Source organism: Cydia amplana, chromosome 21, assembly GCF_948474715.1.
Source record: "Cydia amplana chromosome 21, ilCydAmpl1.1, whole genome shotgun sequence".
NCBI classification, from domain to species: domain Eukaryota; kingdom Metazoa; phylum Arthropoda; class Insecta; order Lepidoptera; family Tortricidae; genus Cydia; species Cydia amplana.
In genome coordinates this window covers 1597529-1621159 of record NC_086089.1, presented here as the reverse complement: position 1 = coordinate 1621159, position 23631 = coordinate 1597529, and the positions used below count along the sequence as shown (strand labels likewise).

General features: G+C 38.6%; 1 protein-coding gene and 1 long non-coding RNA gene across 2 annotated transcripts in view; both read left to right on the top strand.

Annotated features, from left to right (window-relative positions):
* Positions 1-23631, top strand: part of LOC134658024 (eyes absent homolog 2) — a 58349-nt gene that overhangs the window by 6903 nt on the left and 27815 nt on the right. The window contains exon 2 of the mRNA XM_063513627.1: positions 21090-21351. Within this exon, the coding sequence (XP_063369697.1) occupies positions 21277-21351 (75 nt within the window). The 5' untranslated portion in view covers positions 21090-21276. The remainder of the gene's footprint in view (positions 1-21089; positions 21352-23631) is intronic.
* The window catches only part of LOC134658047 (uncharacterized), a 99433-nt gene continuing 92344 nt past the window's right edge, over positions 16543-23631 (top strand). The window contains exon 1 of the long non-coding RNA XR_010097676.1: positions 16543-16598. This is a non-coding gene — a long non-coding RNA (uncharacterized LOC134658047). The remainder of the gene's footprint in view (positions 16599-23631) is intronic.

The following is a 23631-nucleotide window of genomic DNA, read 5'->3' as shown; positions in this document are numbered from 1 at the left end:
AATGTGGCTTAAAAACTTAACTTGCTTAACAAACATAACGAAGAGGACAAATCGCCAAACGTGAACTATGCGTCGTTGAAGAGTTCTGTTCTGATCATCATCAGCAGTTCCACTGCATCAAATGCGACAGTTTTTAATGAAAATGCTTAATTTTTTGATGAAAATACAAAAATCTCTATATGCATGCCTTTAAGATTTGAGGAGTTCCCTCGATTCCTCATGGATCCCATCATCAGAACTCGAGCTTGACAAAAATGTGGCTTCAAAACTTAACTTGCTTAACAAACATAACGAAGAGGACAAATCGTCAAACGTGTACTATAGGTCGTTGAAGAGTTCCGTTCTGATCATCATCAGCAGTTCCACTTCATCAAATGTCACTTTTTTAAATGTATATGCTTGATTTGTTGATAAAAACACAAAAATCACTATATGTATGCCTTTAAGATTTGAGGAGTTCCCTCGATTCCTCATGGATTCCATCATCAGAACTGGGTTTTGATAAACACGGGACCAATCTGTATGCATATACATACAATCAAAAAAAAAAAATTTCAAAATCGGTCCAGTAATGACGGAGATATGGAGTAACAAACATAAAAAAAAATAAAAAATAAAATAAAAAAAAACATACAACCGAATTGATAACCTCCTCCTTTTAGATTTGGAAGTCGGTTAAAAATGGCCCAAGTATAAAGTTCAGTCACAAACCCCACTCTTTTATTAGTAAGTACGTACTACGTACTATAGTTTTCCTTCTACATATTTCTAAAGTGTCATTCAATAGAACTTGCTAACTATGTAAACAAACTGCCATACTAAAATTGACACTGAATGTCAAATTCCTAGTAACTTTTGTTTACATAGTTAGCAAGTTCTATTGAATGACACTTTATGAGTAAACCATCATAAGTTGACGTGTTTTGCGATATGTCGAACTGTACCCGTTAATATTGCATTATTGTATATTCGAGATAAATGATAAAGTTAAACTTTTTGGAATTTAACAGTCCCTGTCCCAGCCCTCCCAGTGGCCCGTGCCCGGGCCGTGCCGGCAGACGCCAACAAAAAGACGTGCCGGGTAAAGTTTCCGAACAAGTCCGCGAAAGTGGGGAGAAATGGCGCAGCTATGGGCTCTTATAAGTTTCAAACTTTCTTATGGGATTTTATTTTATATTTTACGTATCAGTATTTTTCAGGCGTTCGATTGAGAGTGTAACATTTTTGTACATTTATTTTCTGTTTATTACCTACTATCCGTTTTCTAAATCAGCAAGAAATTTAGCAGTATTTGACTACGGTGTCAAAGTTTTTTTTGGCTTTTGTTCTTTAAAAAAAAAAGATTACTTATGTAGACTAAAAAGTAATGAGGAATACTATTTCAAGCATGGCTTATGTTATGTCTTGTTTCGTATGTTTTGTTAGTTGTGAACATTTTCTTCTAATCATCTTCGTCACGTTCTCCCGGCTTTTGCTACGGCTCATTTGCGAACATGGTCTTCTAATGATATTGTAATTAAAAGTAAAATTCATAGCGATGTTGGTGATTATAATGAGAGATATTATAATAATGGAAACACAAAAAATACGTATAGGTACACCTATAGTATCTAGTGGTAAGAAACACTTTAAGTACAGTCAGCAAAAGAAATTGCTAAGCGCGTTCAAAATTACCTATAATTAAAAAAAAATAATCATAGAAGTTACGAGTAGGTATACGAGTATTTTATCTCTGGATATGAATTCAAAATGTCACTGGGTTCTTTTTTTGGCGTATTTATTTAGTAATTAATTATGCCTGTTACTAAAACTCAAGTGTATTAAAGTAGAGCTATTAATATTGATTTAAAACTCCCATTCATAACCAGACTCTTCCTCCCGTCATGTTGTGTTAATGTCAGTAATCCGCCGCTCGAGCCTAGAGCCCCGGCATTTTAGCACAACCGTCGCTTTCATTCCTTTTTTTTTTAATTCGGAATTCGAATACAACGCCCGCATTGAACGCGTGCGCCTTCCAAGAATGATTTCGTTGCGCACGAGCAGGACGCACGCAAAACATTACCATATGTCAGAGCGAGACAAAACTGGATATTAATTTTGTTTTTCTTTTCGTCAATCTGGCCACATGTGGCGATTGTTTTTGGACCTTATGGTCATTCGTTGTGATGTGGTTTATTTGCCTCGGCCGTGGTTAGTGAACTTTCTGGGGCGTCAGTTTAATTAACAGTGTCGTTTTGACTATTGTACGGGTCGAGAGATGGTAATCTTGGAATTCGGTGATAGGTTGCTCATTAGAATTGCTATAAAATTAATTTAAATAACGATTGGAAGCTGCTTACTAATTAGTCTGGTTACGGTTATTTTATAGTCGTCCGTGTCTTTGAGAAGTTTAGATAGGCAGTTGATGGACAAAGATAATCTAAAATTCTATAAGTTACATAACTTTTTAATATTTTTTAAATAAATTTAGAATGCCAAAGAGTTGACTCTCTGAAACTTTGCTCTGAAGTTAATGACAATGATAATTACCGACTCGCAAAATTAATGAACAATGACCCAAAACTATCCGGTTTTTCTATTGAACAACCGACCAGAACGAAATCATCCTCATTGCGCATAAATGCCGCATTGCTAATGGCTGAAAACTCATTCAATTGTTACAAATGTCGCCTGCAGTATTTCCGAACAGATACAACCTACAAACCTTCAAGAAAAGAGCGTACTCCCATCTTAAAGGGTGGCAACGAATTTGTGACCCCTCTGGTGTTGCAGGTGTCCATAGGCGACCGTAATTGCTTACTATCGTGCGATTCGTCTTCTCGTTTACCTCCTGTATCATAAAAAGCACTAACACGAGGTAGTGTCTATTCGTCAAACAACCAAAACTTGAGTATACTACCTAGGTACAGTCAGCAGCAGAAGTTGCTAAGCGGGCCAGGTGCTCAAAATGATCTTGACGCGACTTTATTGTTAAGTGAAGCGTGTAAAGGTAATTTTGAACACCTTGCCCGCTTAGCAACTTCTGCTGCTGACTGTACTTACTAATGTCTACAAACTGGACAATCATCCATGTCCATGACCAAGCAAGGTCTATTAGATAATCACCCAAAAAACGGTGATATATAATTAATCAATAATCTAATATTCTAATATTATTCTAATATTCTAATCATTAAAAATCGTTGTCTTATGTCAAAAATAACCTAGATTAGCCCAACCACGCCCATAGTTCACAGTTCGCAGATATCTTGAATAGTATAATTTATACGAAAAAAGCGGATGTGTTTGTTATAATTTATAAACAGCGACGGTATTGGCCACGGCGCGCGTTGAGCGTTTTATGTGACTAATGAAATGCCAAAAACATTCAAAATTTGCCACTTCCGCTGATTTGAAGTGATAGCCGGTTGGTTATTATCGATATGCAAAAATGTAGACATTAAAAATATGTAAAAATATGACACATAAAATAAAGTTAATACAAATTCCAAAAGATGCGGATGCAAGACAGTAGGGCTCTTCAGATATTTAGGTACACAGAAACCATTAACCTCCCTTCTCTGACAGTGTGGTAACAATTCATGAAAATCAGAACGAATTGTGATTTGTCCTTGTTTGCTAGTACCCCCTGAGATTTGTTAAAATGTATCTCCCATTCCGAATCCAAATGCTACATTGATATTAAACATAACTCATATACACGTATTCTCCAAAAATGTGACACAGACTGATACGATCTGGCGCTTTCAACGTGTGTTATCTGCAGATTCGATCGCGCTTGAGCCTGGACAATTTTTTGTGTACATACCAGCTGTAATCTTGATGTGTTTTCGTTTATGAATGCTTAGTAGCCCAGTTAGCGGGTGAGATATGTGGAGGTTGACTAATTTGTTACAGAGATATTTGAATAATTTAAACATGTTGGCATGCGTGTCTGAAATTTTAATTCGGGGAGAATTTAAATTAAATATTATATGAACCTTACTTTGGCTATAATTGGTAATTATTGTCAAATATTGCCGTAAACGTTTTAAAATATGTACTTCACATAAAATAAAATGGCATGATGTACGTAAATACTGAGTCAAGCTTTGTGTTAAGCTATATTGCACTAAGTTATATCAACTTAACGTCCTATTATGATATATGTATTTTTAAACCATAGGTATTTTGCCTACTTTATCTACAAAACCGTTACAGGAATAATCTTTATCAAGTTTACGTAAGACTTAAAAAGTTCTGGATTAAAGTAAAACGCTAAACCTCAATGTTTAGTGTTTACTCAAACATAGTTACTATTACGAGTACACCATCATGTTATCATTATCACATCACCATATGTCACCCAATGTCACATTTAAAATTATATACCTACTCGCACAATCATGCATATACAAGTACTATCCATAAAAATAGTCCGTTCAAAAACCTTTTCAATAGTTTCAATGCACTGCTACATCATCAAAACCTGATAGCCCGGCGCCTTTGTCTGCCAAAAACAGTGCACCGACAATGACATCATGAATCATGATTCAATATCACGACCACCAGGAGTGCATGGCGTTAGGTGGCTCTCCTGATAAGGCAGTGTAAACATGCTGGCGAGGCGCTACAGCTCGCTTATAAGCCCTAGCGCGATTAGCACAGTTCTAGGGTTCCGTTGTCTTAATCTTGTCTTAATCGATGGCCAACTCATTATACGTATTACAAATTAAAGATATCTTATTGATACGGTTTTAACACCCCCTGGCACTGATTAAAATAACCGACTTGGTTTCACATTACATCTCAAAACTTTTTTGTAGTAGAAGCGTTGCGAGACTTGCACTTTTTTACGTGAAATGTTTTTGATGGGATTTTTTTTCTTGTTGAGCAAGCTCGTACGAAGCGCCCGTTAAAGGATTTTCATGTGGTTTTCACCTATTAATAGAGTGATTCTTGAGGCAGGTTTTGGTGTTAATTTGTAAGGGTTTTATGTAAATTTGTTGAACTGAAGCCGGGGCGGGTCCTAAATTATAAATCGTTTGGATATTTGATCAAAACTGTTTTGTTGCTGTTTTGTAGAATTATAATTGACATCACTAATTCAATTCAAGATAATTTCGCTAAAGATAAAACCCTGAATTTATTGGCGTTGCAACTTTTGATTCTTGCAACACGCAAAGCGATATATTGATATAGTTTACAGCCTAGCCCGATCCAGAGACAACATCATTATTCGTGCGCTAAACTTTACACAACTTTGTCGCGCCGTCGATAAGCATATCAAATAGATAGTTATTACTTTACTGTACTATGTACATACCTATCTTCTAGCCGCTTAGAAGCCTAAAGAGCCATCTCCTGTTCCATTCTAATTTGAGCCTTACTTTGAAAAATTAATATTGCATTTTTCTTTGCATTTTTTTACGTCTGCGCGACTTGTTTTCATAGTAAATGCTAACCGCCTTTTCACCCACTTATAAGAGCTGATTTCCGAAATAAAAATTATTATATGTTTTCCCCAGGACTCATATTATCTCCATACTAAATTGCATGTAAATCAGTTCAGGGGTTTAAGCGTGAAGAGGTAGCAGACAGACAGACGTTCGCATTTATAATATTAAGTATGCAGTCTTAGGTATTTCTTTGCTGTCGTTAAAATTATGATTGTTATGATTATACTTGTTTTGGACCGACTACTAAAACAAACAATTGTAGCGCCATACTGTTTTGCTGAGCAGGTCATATGGCTCAAAAGGATGTAGTAGTATCTACTACAAATAAATATTTCTTGGGTTCCGTATTGAAATTAAATAAGGAATTTGCAAATTATAGTATTTTGGTCGTCTACGTTACGTACACAGTTATAGGCCTATAATCATACCCCGCAACGGAGCTAGCAGAACCGTAGCATATGACAGTTTTGTGTCAGGGTTGGCGATTATGATGAACCATTTTGCTTTAACTTTGTTGTATGTAAGATTAATAAAATTGACCGAGAACCTTGTTGACCCTCTTCCGATATAACCCGGTTTAATTTACTGTCAAATAATATAAATTAACAGGTCCCTTTTTTGTTTATAAAATCACGTTTTTTTTCACATTTCTTTCAAATATTAACATGGCATTTTCATTGCTTGAAAATATAGGTGTTTGGAAACAAAGAAAAAATATTTTTTGTACTTTAGTTTATGCGTAGTAGTGATAACCCTGACGTACAACTGCTACAGATTTGCTAGCTCGGTTGCGAGGTATGCCTATAATGTACGTATTTTTTGTTAATGTTTTTGAAGTGAATAAAGTAAGGCAATGTCATTAGTGATTGTCTTATGTTCATATAAATGAGACATTTTTACACTTTGTCATTGAAAATGTCTGGCAGAGTTAGCTAAGTCCGACTCTAGAACCCTCGGCGCGCTGTTACGACTCACAGTTATCCATTTTTTTAATAAATGCACATTCTCGTAGAGCAAGTTGTATTGCAACAATAGAGGCCATTATGGCGCGATCCTAGATCTATTCATTGTTCGAATTTCAATTTGAGTTTGGCGAACGGAAGAGGCGTGGCCGCGCCTGGGCGGGGCGCGCAAGGGAGATAGGACATCGCGGATGTTCATTCCTAATTCCAATTTAACAGCTGTTCGGTGCGCTTTCAAATTGTATTTAGGTGTGTAACGAAAACGGTTGGTGTGACGTAGGGTGTGTTATGTGGACTGTCTCTTTAACATGGTATATAAACTGTCGTATTCGAACTTCAAGATATTCACAAGAGACGACACGTACTAGACTAGGGTTTGCTCCCGGTACTGAGTTTGTATGGCGAGAACCGGGAATTCCCGGTTCTCGCCATACTATACTAGACCCATTCTAGATACGTTATAGTTTAGATTTCAACTAGTTCTCTTTTGCAGCGCAATTCCGGCAACCAATGTCACTTTTACGATAGATCGTGTTAGATATCTGTTAGATTAGATCTCTAAGTAATATCTTGTGGAAATCGTTCAAGAGTATCTCCAGAATTGCGGAAATATCAAATTTGACAGGTTAGATTTTAAACATATCGTTATCGTATCTTGGCGATGTCTAAAAGATATCTAATAGATGTCTATTACAAAATCCGAATCGGGCCCAAAGTCTTAACCTCCTGAGACCCAGAAGCATTTGTTCTATTTTTGAATTTGGAACCCTTAGTTACTCAATGAAAGTTCAAAATATTTTTTGAAATATGTACAAAAGTTTGTACGCAGGGCCGCAGGGTCTTAGGAAGTTAAGACATTAAGTCCACCATTTGTACCTTCATGTATTGTGCAATAAAGATTATAATAAATAATAAAGAGAAGAGGTTCTTGATGAATAAAGCTCTATTAGGGTTCCGTACCCAAAGGGTAAAAACGGGACCCTATTACTAAGACTCCGCTGTCCGTCCGTCCGTCCGTCCGTCCGTCCGTTTTTTTTTAATTGAAAATGTCTCCTATGGTTTACTTAGATTATTGTCATTGAGTAATACTTAAATGATTATTAAGTAAATGGTAACCTAAAATCTTAAACCTAAAATTTCAAAATTAAATTAATATTTCTGTTTTCAGCCTAGTATAGTAACTCATATATTTTTAACATAAATCAGCACGTCACTGTGACGGGTATAAATTGCGTGTACGTTTAAATTTGTAAGTAGATAATCAACGCAAAAATGTAAGTATGTAATTTGTAAATGTTACTACAAATTACGCACCTACTAATAAATGGTAAGTATTAAAAACTATCTAAATATGTACGTAAGTACATATAATAATGATAAAATAATCGTGTTTTGTAACCAAAGGTAGGTTCCTAGTGTATACTATGCAACTACGCATGTATTGAACAGGTATGTAGGTACCCTAGAACCTATATACCCATAAATAAACTATAGGTATACCTATCTATAAATAAATTATACGTATATGCCGTTATGTAATGTAGGTGTCGCAGCGTGACCCACTTTTCAATTACTAATTAGCTATCATATATACCTGTACACTATCCACCTAATTAGTAGCTTCCTACGAACATCATTACGTTAAGTTATGCTAAACGATTGCAGCGCGTAGTATGATTAAGTTACATGCTTCAGAAACCTTCTATACATAAGAAACGTTTATAATTATACTCATGGATTTTGCATACATGAACAAATAAGAAAATGTTACCCTCAATATACAGGTTGGCCCTAGCCATTGGACAAAGCCGAAATGTACATATGCAATAGGGTATTTAGAACCAGTATACAAAGTATCATAACAAGCGGTGTAGCGGTTGAGCGTTTTCCAAAAAAAGTGTACATTTCATTCATGTCTTCAAGATATTGACTTCTTGGGCTCATTTTACTCAGAATCATTTGTACATTCACGCCTCATACATAAAAAAGCGGCCAAGTGCGAGTCGGACTCGTCCATGAAGGGTTCCGTATTTAGGCGATTTATGACGTATTAAAAAAAAACTACTTGCTAGATCTCGTTCAAACCAATTTTCGGTGGAAGTTTACATGGTAATGTACATCATATATTACTATTAGTTTTATCATTCTCTTATTTTAGAAGTTAGGGGGGGGGGACCCACATTTTACCACTTTGGAAGTGTCTCTCGCGCAAACTATTCAGTTTAGAAAAAAATGATATTAGGAACCTCAATATCATTTTTGAAGACCTATCCATAGATACCCCACACGTATGGGTTTGATGAAAAAAAAATTTTTGAGTTTCAGTTCGAAGTATGGGGAACCCCAAAAATTAATTGTTTTTTTTCTATTTTTGTGTGAAAATCTTAATGCGGTTCACAGAATACATCTACTTACCAAGTTTCAACAGTATAGTTCTTATAGTTTCGGAGAAAAGTGGCTGTGACATACGGACGGACAGACAGACGGACAGACAGACGGACAGACAGACGGACAGACAGACAGACATGACGAATCTATAAGGGTTCCGTTTTTTGCCATTTGGCTACGGAACCCTAAAAATGTGTCCAAAGATTTCCTTTCCAGATCGTCACATTCTTGTATGAACATTTTTTTGTTTTGTATGAACGTAATGCACTGGAAAAAAAATTTTCATACAAAATTTTGGGACACATTTTTTCATGTATGAGGCGTGAATGTACAAATGATTCTGAGTAAAATGAGCCCAAGAAGTCAATATTTTGAAGACATGAATGAAATGTACACTTTTTTTGGAAAACGCTCGGTTACGAAGAAATTAACAAAGTACGATTTTTAGGGTTCCGTAGCCAAATGGCAAAAAACGGAACCCTTATAGATTCGTCATGTCTGTCTGTCCGTCTGTCTGTCCGTCTGTCTGTCCGTCCGTATGTCACAGCCACTTTTCTCCGAAACTATAAGAACTATACTGTTGAAACTTGGTAAGTAGATGTATTCTGTGAACCGTATTAAGATTTTCACACAAAAATAGAAAAAAAAAAACAATTAATTTTTGGGGTTCCCCATACTTCGAACTGAAACTCAAAATTTTTTTTTTCATCAAACCCATACGTGTGGGGTATCTATGGATAGGTCTTCAAAAATGAGATTGAGGTTCCTAATATCATTTTTTTCTAAACTGAATAGTTTGCGCGAGAGACACTTCCAAAGTGGTAAAATGTGTGTCCCCCCCCCCCTAACTTCTAAAATAAGAGAATGATAAAACTAAAAAAAATATATGATGTACATTACCATGTAAACTTCCACCGAAAATTGGTTTGAACGAGATCTAGCAAGTAGTTTTTTTTAATACGTCATAAATCGCCTAAATACGGAACCCTTCATGGGCGAGTCCGACTCGCACTTGGCCGCTTTTTTACTTTGGAGCAGCTTGTATGTGTTAGTAGCTCCTAAGGTAATAAACGTACATCGGGGTTTTCGGCGCGGGAATGTTTTACACTAGCCAAATAACAGGTAAAAACTGTAAAAAAACGATACTAATTTAACATTTCTAAGCACATTTGGATCTTACTACCTACGTTTAATTCATAGTTTGGTAATTATTTTACAATAAACAAAGTTCTAAATACACGAAATCATTCCCGCACCGAAAACCCCGATGTATGGTTATAAATAGTATGAAACCTTCTTAGACCTTTTTGATTATCTTTTTTATTTATGTAACTAATAAAATTCTGACGTTTGACAAATGTCATCATTGCCGCACATTTTCGAACAAATTGTCATAAGCGCTGCCAATGATTAACACAATGTTTTTTTTGTTATCGATTACCTATTGGAAATAACTTTTGTTTGAAACAATATTTTTTTTTCTTTTGTTCTTGTTTGGGAGGTTAGCGATTTTAGGTAGTCTCAGGAGCAGCAGACGGGGCTCTTCAATGACTTCTTCTTATTTTGATTTTACAGAATTGTTTTTATTTTATATTAAATTAAATGAAAATTTACAATGTTAGAATGTATGGCGACTTTATATAAAATTGGCAAAAATCGCGAGAGCGGCTTGTGTGCCTTGCCGTGTAAGATGGTAAAGTGGTAGAGGCTGTCGCCGCGCCCCCGCGCGGCCGTGCTTGGAACTCCGCCTCTTCTTGGGATGCCCGCTAGATGGCGTCATGCTCGCGAACATGCCCCCGGCCTTGAAAGCACCCGCTTTCAATGTGGTTGTGGTGATGTGGATGGGGCTGGCGCAGCTTCACTCTCTGCCGGCATCAAGAGAGGGCAAAGCTTGGTGAAAGCCCTGCGTATGACCCCGCTCGCTGTTTTTACGTCAGCGACGCGGGAAACTCCGTCGTGGCCTGTGAACAGAGTTACCACCCGTCCCAAACGCCATCTGAGGGGTGGTAGATTATCTTCTTTGACCAGAACTAAGGAGTTGTGAACGATATCCTGGCCGTGCGTCTGCCACTTCGTTCTGGTCTGCAGCTCAGAAATATATTGTTTCGACCACCGCTGCCAAAAGTGTTGTCGCATTTTCTCCAGCATCTCGTAGCGTGGGAGCCGGCCCGTCTCTGCCGTCAAGTCCTTGCAGGGCGGCGCTGTCAGCGGTCGGCCAATAAGGAAATGAGCTGGAGTTAATGCGGAAAGGTCGTTTGGGTCTGTGGAAAGAGGATGCATGGGTCTGGAATTTAGGAGGGCTTCGGACTGTGCCAAAACCGTGCTAAATTCCTCAAAAGTTAAATTCGCGTTGCCAACAACGCGCTTCAAGTGATATTTGCAAGACTGTACAGCTCTCTCACACAAACCTGACATATGTGGAGCGTAAGGGGGGTTAAAATGCAAATTAATGTTATCATTAGCGGCACACTCAATGATATTACTCGCGTTATCTTGTAGGAACGACGAAAGTTCTTTCATCGCCCCTACAAAGCAACGGCCGTTGTCGGAATATATCACGTTAGGCTTACCACGGCGCGAAATAAAGCGTTTAAGTGCGAGTAGGTATCCTTCGGTACTAAGACTTGTGACCAAATCAAGATAAACTGCGCGCGTCGTGAAGCAAACTATCAGACAGATGTATGCCTTTTGAGGCTTAGCTCCCCTACCCCTACGGTTAAGTACATATACTGGCCCCGCGTAGTCTACCCCGCAGCTCATAAAGGCGAACCCGGGTTCCAAACGTAGTGAAGGTAAGTTACCCATAATTGGCGCAAAGGTTTTCGCCTTCATGCGGATGCAGGTTACACAGGTGCGTACCACTCGCTTGGCTAAATTAGTGCCTCCGAGAGGCCACCAGCAGTCTTTGATAGTAGCAAGCAGGAGACTAGGAGGCGCATGCAGTAATCGTATGTGTTCACTCTGAAACAAAAGCTGTGTGAAACGATGTTTCGAACAAAGCAAAATCGGATGTTTTTTGTCGTATGAAAAACTAAGTCGCATTACTAATACGACCACCGACCCTTATCATTTTATCTGTGTCTAGGAAGACATTTAATTTATTAATCCCGCGCGTGTGTTTAACAGGTAAGTTAGTTATCATCTTATCATATTCAATAGGAAAAGATTTCATTTGCGAAAGACGCGCCAGATGTTGCATCGATGCATTCAATTCGTCAACAGTCAGCGGGCCAGTTTTACGATTTGTCTTGTTTTTAATGCGTGTGTTGTTTATGAATCGTAAAACATAAGCACCCGCGCGCCGTAAGCGGTTAAAAGACGAAAACCTGTCGAATTCGAATACATCGGTGTTAATTTGGCTTGTCATACTAATTGTGTTTGTTTTTATTTCAGGTAAATCGGCCGGTATTATTTCGGAAGTGCGCGATAAAGTACTAGGTAACCAGTCAGATTCTGGTTCATGCAAGAAGGGCGGTCCATTGAACCAGAACGAATTATTGATAAGCGCGTCAAGTTCAAGGCCGCGGCTAACTAAATCAGCTGCGTTATTCTTGCTACTTACATGCAACCACTGCGCGCTCCCGGTTAACTCGTTTATCTCCGACACTCTGTTTTGAACAAAGGTTTTAAGGGTGTGGGGTGACATTCGGACCCACCCAAGAACTATTGTGCTATCACACCAAAAATACACAGAATCGAACTTCACTTTAAGTGATTTGATTACTTTTGAGTACAACCTAGCAGCTAAGAGCGCGCCTAGCAACTCAAGTTTCGCGATACTGACGGATTTCAAAGGAACGACCTTACTCTTCGAACACAACAGATGCACTGTAATGACCTCGTGGTTATCTCCCGAAAGCGTACGCACATATGCACAGGCCCCATAGGCCGCTTGACTAGCATCACAAAAAAAGTGCAACTGTGTGCAATGCGCAGACGCATTCATTACATAACGAGGAATGCGGAGGCTATGTATGTGTTGTGTATGTGTGAGTATGTATCTACGCCAGGCAGATGCGACATCCTCAGGTACTTCCGAGTCCCAATCTAAGCGGCAAAGCCATAGTTTTTGCAGTAATACTTTGGCAATAATTATGGCCGGCGAAAGTAGCCCGAGAGGGTCATACATTTGTGAAATTACGGATAATATTTTGCGCTTTGTTATCGGTTCGTTATTATCCTGTTGTATTTTTGCCGTGTAATGAAATTCGTCAGTGTTGTTAGTCCATCCTAAGCCGAGTGTTTTACTTTGACAGTTATCGCCTAAACACAATTCGCGTGATGTGATTTTTGACGAGGAAAATTGCGAAACGTCAAAGTTAAATACCCATTTCCGGAGTGGGAAACAACCTGACTGCAGTACGTCGGTGACCTTTTCACAGATGTCAATTAAAGCGTGTTTATCATTATTTCCTGTAATTAGGTCATCCACGTAACAGTCTTCTAATATGGTGCGAGAGACCTCTTCGTCAGCACATTCCTTTGCCAGCTGATTGAGACAGCGGATGGCCAAAAAGGCCCCAGAAGAGGTACCGAAAGTTACCGTATTAAGTTGGTAAACATTTAGCGGCTGCGAAGGGTTCTCTCGCCACAAAATTAGTTGAAGGTTCCGTTGGTCGGATTGAATAAGGACTTGCCTGTACATTTTTGCCACGTCTGCGCAGGCGACGTATCTGTGCTCACGAAAACGTAACAATATGGAAAAAATATCGTTTTGTATGGTCGGCCCGACTAACTGCAAATCGTTCAGGGATTTCCCTGAACTAGTGGGCATTGATCCATTGAAAACGACCCTTAAGCGTGTAGTGAGACTGTCCTTTAATACAGCGTGGTGTACAAGAAAGCAGTAAGGCTTTGTGTATGTGTGTATAAGTGACATGTGCCCTAGCTCAATGTACTCACGCATAAAATCGCAGTACATCTTTTTGTAGTCCGGGAGCCGCTCGAGTTTGCGTTCTAATGATAAGAACCTACTCCTAGCTACATCGTAGGTATCGCCGAGCGCATCAGCTGATTCCTTTAGGGGTAAACGTACTAAAAAACGACCATCTTTATCGCGTTGCGTAGTCGAAGCGAACAGCTGTTCACAGGCGCGTTCGTCGTCAGTCAGTCCGTCTCCTATCTTAGGCACCTCCTCGAGCTCCCAAAACTGTCTTAATTGTGTGTCTAAAGTTTGCGTGAAATGACAAGTAGTCTTATTTGTTTTAATGCGTTTATTATTGATCGGACCCACGACGATCCAACCAAATTTAGTATCTTGTAAATAAGGCCCTTCTGCGAGAGGAAATCGATCCTTATTTAACAAGCCCCAGAAATAATCACCGCCTAACAATATATCAATATCTGACGATTTGAAATAGTTAGGGTCCGAGAGTTGAATATTATCTGGAATGCGAATGGAATGCGCGCTTAATGCTGCTGACGGCAGCGGTTCCGTTAAGACAGGGAGTACCATGCAATTGATGCGTGCATGGTAGTCACCTTTAATAGACTGTATGTTAAGCTGACACGAGTGTGTGGTTTGCGTGACTTGTTTGCTTAACCCTGAAATATTGTAAGTGGACTGTACCAAAGGCGTATTTAATTTATCTATGAAAGATTGCGTGACATAACTGTGTTCTGAGCCATTATCGAGAAAAACTCTAGCCCTATGCAATTTATTGTTGCTATCGGCAACATCTGCTATTACAGTAGATAATAAAACCGGTGTTAACGGCCGTGAGAGTGTGTGCGAATTAAGTGTAACAGTGTGATGAGTCGAGGTGGCGGGGACGGCGCTCGCCGGTGGCTTGTTGTTTACACTGCCAGCCGAAGCTGATGCACCGTCACTGTCACTACTCAGGCTATGAATCAAGCTATTATGTTTCTTCTGGCAGATCCTACACGGGCCCAAAAAGCAATTGTTAACTGTGTGACCAACGCGAAGACAATTGTGACATAGTTTCTTATCCTCAATCAATTTAACTCTGTCGGGTACAGTTAAATCTAGGAAACTATTACACGAATAAAGCGGATGATTAGCGTTGCACATTTGACAATTGCGAGGCGAAGTGCGTTTGGAACTGGATTTGTTTGTGTGTGACTGTGAAACCGTGGAGCTAGAAGCATAACTATGCGTTGCGTGTACATTGTGTGATTGCGACTGATTTGATGACTTTTTGTTGTCATGCGAATTTGAGTGCGTATTTTTGGAATGATTTGCCGCAATAGATTCCAACATATCTGCACGGTTTTGTAAAAAAGTAATCAAATCAGTTAGCTTAATACGAGAGGTAGAATCCTGCCGATTAGAGTTGACTGAGCCCTTGTGTTCTTCCCACTCGCGTTCCGTAGCCGCGTCTAATTTTGTGACTATTAAATAGATGACTAACGTGTCCCAGGAGTCCGTAGGTTCTCCTAGGGTCTTCAGGGCACGAAGGGAACGTAACACAGAGTCAATCAGCTTTCTAATCTGTGTAGCCGATTCTTTGTTTATTGATTGCGTGTTGAAAAGTGACTTTACGTGATTGTGTGTTAGTAACCTATGATTGTTGAAACGGTTTTCGAGAAGCTCCCACGCGGTCGTATAGTTCTCTGCTGAAAATTCCAAGGACTTAATTACTTGCAAAGCGGTGCCGGTTAAGGCTGCGCGTAGGTAATGAAACTTTTGTATGGCACCCAGGTCCTTAGAATCGTGTATCAGAGAAGTATACGTGTCCCTAAAACCTAACCAATGCTCGTACGAACCGTCGAAGGTGGGGAGTGCTATTGTAGGTAATTTAACCTTATAGCCTACGGAATCTGCGCTGGCAGGGGCAGCGGCGCTGCCGTTAGCAACAGCGGGACTGTTGCCAACGTCAGCTAATTCGGACGCTGCGGCCACTGTCTGATAATATTGCCCCTCGAACTCTTCGCGGTATTCTAAATGTTTAAGGAGGTCACTCGACACTGCTAACTCCTCGATCCTAGTTTGAACGACATCGAAATCTTGATAATAACTCGCGGCATTATTTATGCGTAATTGTAACTCGACTTTTTGTATATTCGTTAAATTAGCCTTATTAAGCGTAGCGACATATTTAGCGAACAACGTGAGTTTACCCTTGAGTGTGCCTCGTCTTTGCGTCAAGACACGCGCATCGTTTAAATCAACAGTTAAAGAAATCGGAGTCACTGATGTTTTAGGAGTAGCCATGGTGTGTGTGAGAGAATGTAAAGCACTTACAGTTTATTCCCGAAACTCGTTGTTGGCACGTAATGGCGGCCGTGCGCACCATGCGACACGTGCTCGACACTGGAAGGTTACAAAATAGACACGGTATTAGCACAATGCCGATTGAAGGGAAGAAGGTGAAGAATGGATGACCTGACCGTTTCTTGCTGATCCTGGCGCTGGTTGATAGCTTCCGGCTCGGAGGACCAATGTTTGGGAGGTTAGCGATTTTAGGTAGTCTCAGGAGCAGCAGACGGGGCTCTTCAATGACTTCTTCTTATTTTGATTTTACAGAATTGTTTTTATTTTATATTAAATTAAATGAAAATTTACAATGTTAGAATGTATGGCGACTTTATATAAAATTGGCAAAAATCGCGAGAGCGGCTTGTGTGCCTTGCCGTGTAAGATGGTAAAGTGGTAGAGGCTGTCGCCGCGCCCCCGCGCGGCCGTGCTTGGAACTCCGCCTCTTCTTGGGATGCCCGCTAGATGGCGTCATGCTCGCGAACAGTTCTAATTTAAAAAAAAATTAAGTTCGAGCATTCCTGAGAAGTAACCCTACGTCGGATTTCAGGGTTTGTCCAATGGCTAAGGTCACCCTGTATAGGTTTATTACGAGTATGTAATGTACCGATGGGTATTGGACTCCAACACACATAGGGTGACTGCTATAGTTATTGGCCTGCAGTATATTAGTATATAATGGCAACTCCTTACAAATCTGAAAGAAACAAGCCAAATGAAACCTTATTATTAAGAGCTAGTGGCCAATTAATAGCAGCCACCCTAGCATGTTCTATTCTAAGTATGTAGGTAATCGATGACTATACGGTAGAGTAAACAAGCAACAACGGTTGCACTCCGGGAGTGCCGATAGAAGTGAAAACTCACCTCACTATGTTACCGACGCCCGGTAACACGATACATACCTACGTTAGTTTATTCTATTTATTTATTATAGGTATATTATTATCATTCTCAAATAAGATCACACTTCTAAGTGCCCAGCGCCGCTAAAGAAGTGTTCACTTCAAAAAAATAATGCAAACATCTAATATGTCATCTGTGCATAGTTGATAGCAAATTTACAAAATGCTTGTGTAGAAAATTCCAATGATTTTAATTTAATAGAAAAATTACGTCTTTTTCATTGTTATTATTAAGACGACTCTTAAAATTCCCGTCTCACAGCTTTACCAACCTTCAATATAGCCTCCTAAGACCCAGAAGCATTTGTTTTGTTTTTGAATTTGGAACCCTTAGTTACTCAATGAAAGTTCAAAATATTTTTTGGAATATATACTAAAATTTGTACGCGGGGACTTAGGAGGATAAATACAAGTATTCGTTATTTAAATACAAACAAACCACCCACTCGTATGAATATGAAGAACTAAGATTATGAGAAAGAGCATACTGACGAACAAACCGACACATAACCACATCTCCCGTTTCTTTATGCGATTGGATTCATATTTTCGAAAACTCCTATGTCGCTCTCGTTACAATAGAAAATGAACCTTGAGCGATGAAAATTAAGTTCACATTTGAAACAAATGGAAAATTACAGGAGGTTTGGAAAGTTATCCTTCCCAATACCGACGCCACTGTATTAGCGGCCAATACCCCATAACACACTTTGTTTCAAGCAATATCATTTAAATATGCGAATGTACTGCCAATTCATGGGTGCCTGGTAATTTACTCCTAATAAATAACGTAATACCGTCACGGAAACTGCTTATATTTTGTTATTTACCATGAAATACACAATTGATATAGAATTAGGTATACAATTACTAAAAATTTATTCTAATTTAAATTCTTATTTTGTTAATAAAGTACGTGTAATAAAGTGGCTAGAAGCTGTTTGACAATTGACAAATCTCAAATATTTCGGGCCTACAAAAGTATATACTTCTGCTACATATCACATACCTATACTTCATCGGGATTAAGAATAAGAAGTTATCAGTATATTATCCTTCCCAATTAGCTCTTTGCTTCTTTAATTACGAGATTTACGAGAAACTAATGTTATGCGTGTGTTGGAAATTATGCACCTGTAGGTACCTACACTGTTTATTGGCGAAATCGACGGCGGATGCTATTCATTTCTAAATAAACGAGCCTGCGATATTTATTTTTACACGCATTACAATTTATTTTATTTTTACACATATGTATTGTAAATTATTAACTTTGCGTTTCTGAACCAGCCTACTGTGCACTATCATCCAATATTTACTGGACAACCTGTAGATAGAGTATGTATATCTTTTTATTCATACCTAACACCGCCTTTGTTAATTTTGGGACTTTTTCGGATTAGTAGCCATTTTTTGTGGAAGAGAATAAACACATAACCTCTTTCTTATCAGGTCAAAGTTTCTTTAATTCAATTCTAAAACGACCTCTCACGCCATAAGTTCAACAAAAATACACAGACACACAACCTTCACTGTACGCTAATTAAATACGTGCTTCAACGACAGCTAGTCTTTCTAAATCAATCTAAACGAGGCAAAATACAAGCAATTCGATTTAATTCGATCGTAAACACGAGCAGATAATCGATTCACAAAGCTTCGGTGACATCCGAATGCCAGCAATCGTTTTATTTCATCGATGAATATTCAAATGGGGCGCGTCGAAGTATGCGCTCCTAGCATTTTACATGGTTATATGATTTGATTTTTTTTATTTATTGTAATTGTATGAAGGTGCCAAAGCGGACCCCAGGCTCCTATGGGCCGTGGCGAAAAGCCGAACGCTTGGAAAATGATGATGATTGTATGAAAAGGTTTTGGTAGCCAAGTGGTAAGGGCGTGCGACTTTTAATCTGGAGGTTTATTATTTTTCAATTTATTTATTCAATATTGCACATCAAAAAAAGTACAAAAGGCTTAATGCCTCGTGGCATTCTCTACCAGTCAACCATAGGGCCGAACAGAAAAATGTCAAGGTGGGTGTAGTGAAATTGTATGTTAGGTATGATTACCTTCTCGATGAACTAATATAAATTAAAGTTGATTTAGCTTAGATGTAAAAAATAATAACACTCAATAAAATTCAAAAGAATTTGTTTTGTTTGAAGAGTCGCATTAAAAGGACGTTAATAAATAATAATTAAAATATCGCATAATATTTAAATAGTATGGATACTAGATTAATCAGATAAGATTGGTATGGGCTAGATTTATCTCCTTTTCTAACTCTGTGCATGGATAACAGCATAAAGAAATAAGGTAAAAGTGATATTTTATTGTTCACCACATAAAATTCTATGGGCGGTCATATTATTTCAATTTAATTTACAAGTATCTTTAATTACAAAGCTAATCTTACACGTTAATTGACAACAATTTTCGTCTTTATTTCCTAGATGTAAGATCGAAAAAGCATTTATGCGACAGCACATTAAGTTGGTAAAGTATGTCCCGCGTTGCTGGTAGTAGTGGTAGTGCCCCCCGCAGGGCAGGCATAGAACACAACTGTGTTACCAGTTTTTCTTGTTTGTGAAAAAATACAGTGTCATCATTTTAAATAGTCTATTAGTTTATTAATGCATAAATTCGCACGCGGTCACTGCTCGTATGTGTCTAATTCATTTCATTAATTTTATTGGATAAAATTGGAAGAAATCCTTTTTTTATTGGCTTCATGAGTAGCGAGATGAGTTAAAAGTAAATAAGTAAAAAAGTAAGTGTGACGAGAGTTAAAAGTACCTATCCCTATTTTGTTCCACGCGACTCAAACTATCGCGGTAACTTTCTACATGAATCGGTTCAGCGGTTTCTGTGCGAGGAGGCAGAAAGAGAGACAGATAGATAGATAGAGTTATGTGACATTCACAAGGGATTCTATAGCGACCTAAAGAAGCTAACTATACGAGTATAGGTAGGCTATGCCATTTATGTGCCTTCACTTAACCCTATAAGTGTAGCCTCAGTGTTTCTTTAGGGTGTAATATTGTGCATTTGTTTTATTGTTAAGCAACTGCTGATGTTCCAACCTGTATAGTGACCAGACTGACCAGACAATTTGGATGCTCCTTCATACGCATCCTTCACCTATTATAAGTTATGATCCCCTGGTTCCGTGGCGTCCAGCGGCGAGCAACGCTACCGTTCCGCCCCCTGCCGGCACCAACAAACAAACATGCTTTAATACTTCCTAACTATTTACAATTTTTATTCTTCTTTCAATCAGCTAGTGGATTTAATTCAATTGGACAGCTCGGCTTCCATGCAACAAAAAAAATTAAAAACAGAAGCTGTAGGTATAATGTGACCACACAAACAGACTGTAAAACCTTTTGGAAACGATAACTTTTATAAACTTTTAGTTAAATTAAATATTAAGTTATTTGGAGAGCAGTTTTTAAAATTTCAATAACACCCATTCGAGGTTGGCAAGGGATACGGATATACTTACGTACAGATGCGTCCGCAAAATCTATCTGGCAGACAGATATGACAGATATATTTGTTCCTACAGTAAACCTAATTTGTACATGTCACTAGACAGGGCAACAAACGGAACAAACCAAGCTTTGTTTCTCTTTAAGATACCTATTAACTTAGATTAAAATAGGGTTAAAAATACCCATTAACAGGGAATTTCTTTTTCAACGCGTGCAATCTATTAGGTACGTAATCCTCAAAAATTAAATTAATATAATTAACATTTAAAAATCACAGACCAAAATGCGTTCTCGAAGTAGCAAACCGCTTCGATAAAAAGGTGCGTTCACAATTACGTCGCCATCGATTTGACAACTTGATGAACACGCTCGGTTCCACTTTGAGTTTGACGGATCCGTGTGGGTGGTCTCGGACGTGCGTGTAATTTTTTTGCTTTGTTTTTAATTTGTTTTTCTTTTTTCTTTGTTAGAAGCGATGACTAACAGGCATCAATAACTAGCCACCGGTGGAGTGTGAAAATCGTTTGTGACGACTTTATGCAGTCATTTATAATCTGATGCGATTAGATAATAACAATTTGGTTTAGAAGTGAATGTTGCCAAAATGCCATTCGTTTTCCAAAAGTATTACGTATAAGAATATCATAGATATTTTTAATGTCCTAAATTTCTTTGCTTCCTAGGTCTAAGCTATGGATTGTGATACAAATTTGTATAAGATACCAATAAGACTCGACCCAGGCTCATGGTGTCAATTAAAAGTAAAATAAGCGCAATGGCCGCTCAAAATGCAAATACCCGCTCAAAAAACTGTCAAAGTGACGTTAGCCGAGTGAAGTGAGTGTCCGAGATGTACGTTGGCTACACAGCATGGTGACACTGATGCCGTGTAGCTACCTCGGCGGCGGGTCCCCGCGCTGCAGCTTGGAGCATACGGAGCCTAAGGTCAGCATCCTCGGGTCCTAATATCAAACGCACATCCTAAAGAACGAGCCTCTAATTAGTAGTTCTGGATTTGTCATCTCATTTAGAGTCTGTGCGGAAAGAGAGGAGTTGTAGGATGTAGGTATTGGGTCCCATACATTTTACGACTCATCTCTTTCCGCACAGACTCTACACAGAGTTTGATAAAAACAGAGCTTCTGCTTTTGTACTGGCCGTTTATAAAAAAGTAAACTTTTCGAACGCGTCGTTTCCGAATTACGAATACTATCGGCGCTTTCGGAAAGTGTGAAGTATATTTTCACAGTAAAAAGCACATAGTTAGCACCCTTTGCACTTTAAAGCATGGCACCTTTGGCAGCTACGTTAATTGCACCAATTTCGCTTGCATGGCCCGTTGAGCTTTTACAAATGTGTGTTTACATCGATGAAGAATGCGAGTGATCCTATTAAACGCCACGCGATCCGATGATTAAAGCCTTATCTCTAGCTGTTCGGGTGTCCGTAACTAACACCGAATTTTATTGTCTGTACTCGGACCTGAGGGCCTACCGCGAACCACGTTCGACGTGTTGCCTCTCTGTCGCACTTGTGAATTCGTACGTAAGTGTGACAGGGAGGCAACACGTCGAACGTGGTTCGCGGTAGACCCTCAGCTCCATAGTGTTTATGTTTTCCCAGTGGACCGGCGTCAGTTCTCATGTTACCATTCATACGTTATTCTTTAGGGACTATTAAAAAGTCGTTATAAGACTGTGGTGTCGCTAGTTACCTACGGGACAGAGTATCGTTAGCACTTGACACCGGGCGATTATAAGCGCGCGGAGTTGTCTTTCAGCCATGAAGACTGAATAACAATGGTTAGCTGACATAGGAATGCGTTATTGGCTTTGATGGCAGCACACTTGGCTATTACCTTTGCCCATCGCTACGTCACTTTTTTATTTAAATTTTAAGAGATGAGCAAATATGGCCATGTGTGTTTCTGCATGAGGCATTTTCACTTGATAACGTTATTTAGACGTAATCAATACACACATATACATATTTGTATCAACAATCACAGAAGTATAATTAGATATATTTATAGAGCACCGTACCTATCCATATGGGTGGCCGTAGGCGTGTATTTGATAAACTTAGGCCACGTGTCATTTTTTGACAGAGGAAGCATATTTTGAGCTGTGTCAGTATTATCAGAAGCCTTAAAACTAAAATCAATAAATAACATCATCACACAACTGATTTGTAAACCCTTTTAATGTTTAATAATGTAAAATTAAACGATAACACAAAACCACCCACAATTTACAGCGATAAAAACAAATTCGATCAAGTTGATAGTCCGAGAGTCCGAAGCTGTGCGATTTATAAGACGAGGGAGATGTCTCTCTTGATACACCATAAATATAAGTATGTTGGCCCATTACTTTCAAAAACAACACTAGAGACCAAGTACAATCAAAAACAAACTTTAATGCGTACAAATTACAGATCTTATTTGATTAATTTACATTTGTGATACCTAAGGGTGTACTTTAACAATAAGAAAGACGATGGACGTTGAGAAAAGGATAGATATTTGTGTAATGCGGATTTGATCCTAAATCTAGAAGTGTTTTTGTGAATGCCGTAGTATCATATCATATCCGTCGACACAAATGGTTAGGTATGCAGGTAATGGGAAAGAGAAGTAGACAATTTAGAAGACCAAGTTTTAAAAGCATAAAAATTGCATGAGAACCGAATTAAAAAACAACATGAAGCTAAAAAGGAAAACAAAAGAACACGCAAAACTCCCAAAACAAATGAAGGCAACCTAAAACAAATCGCGATTGCCACTAAAATAAATCACTATTAAAATTGACATTTCACGCGATGACTCAAAAAACGTACGCATCGAATTAATATCGAGGCAATATCTCCCAAATTATCAACGATAACCGAGTGACAATAAATAAATATGGCGGGCGGTAAATTTGTAAATTTATTTCGAGGCGCAGGAGCGGGCACGAGGAGTCCCGTCGTAAATATAAACTCAGATAAAACAATACGAATTACGTTTAAATAATGGAGCGTTTTGTCGAGCTGTTTGATTAGGATACAGGCTGTAGAAGTTTCTTTACCTTTTATGTTGCTGACAGATGCAAGGGTTTTAACAAATATTAGAAGCATGTACCTACTATAATCTAGTAGGTAATTTCTGCATTAGAAAATTGGCAATTTGGAGCAATATAAAACTTCAATTTCAGAAAAACAACGCAAGACAAATGAGATAATTAA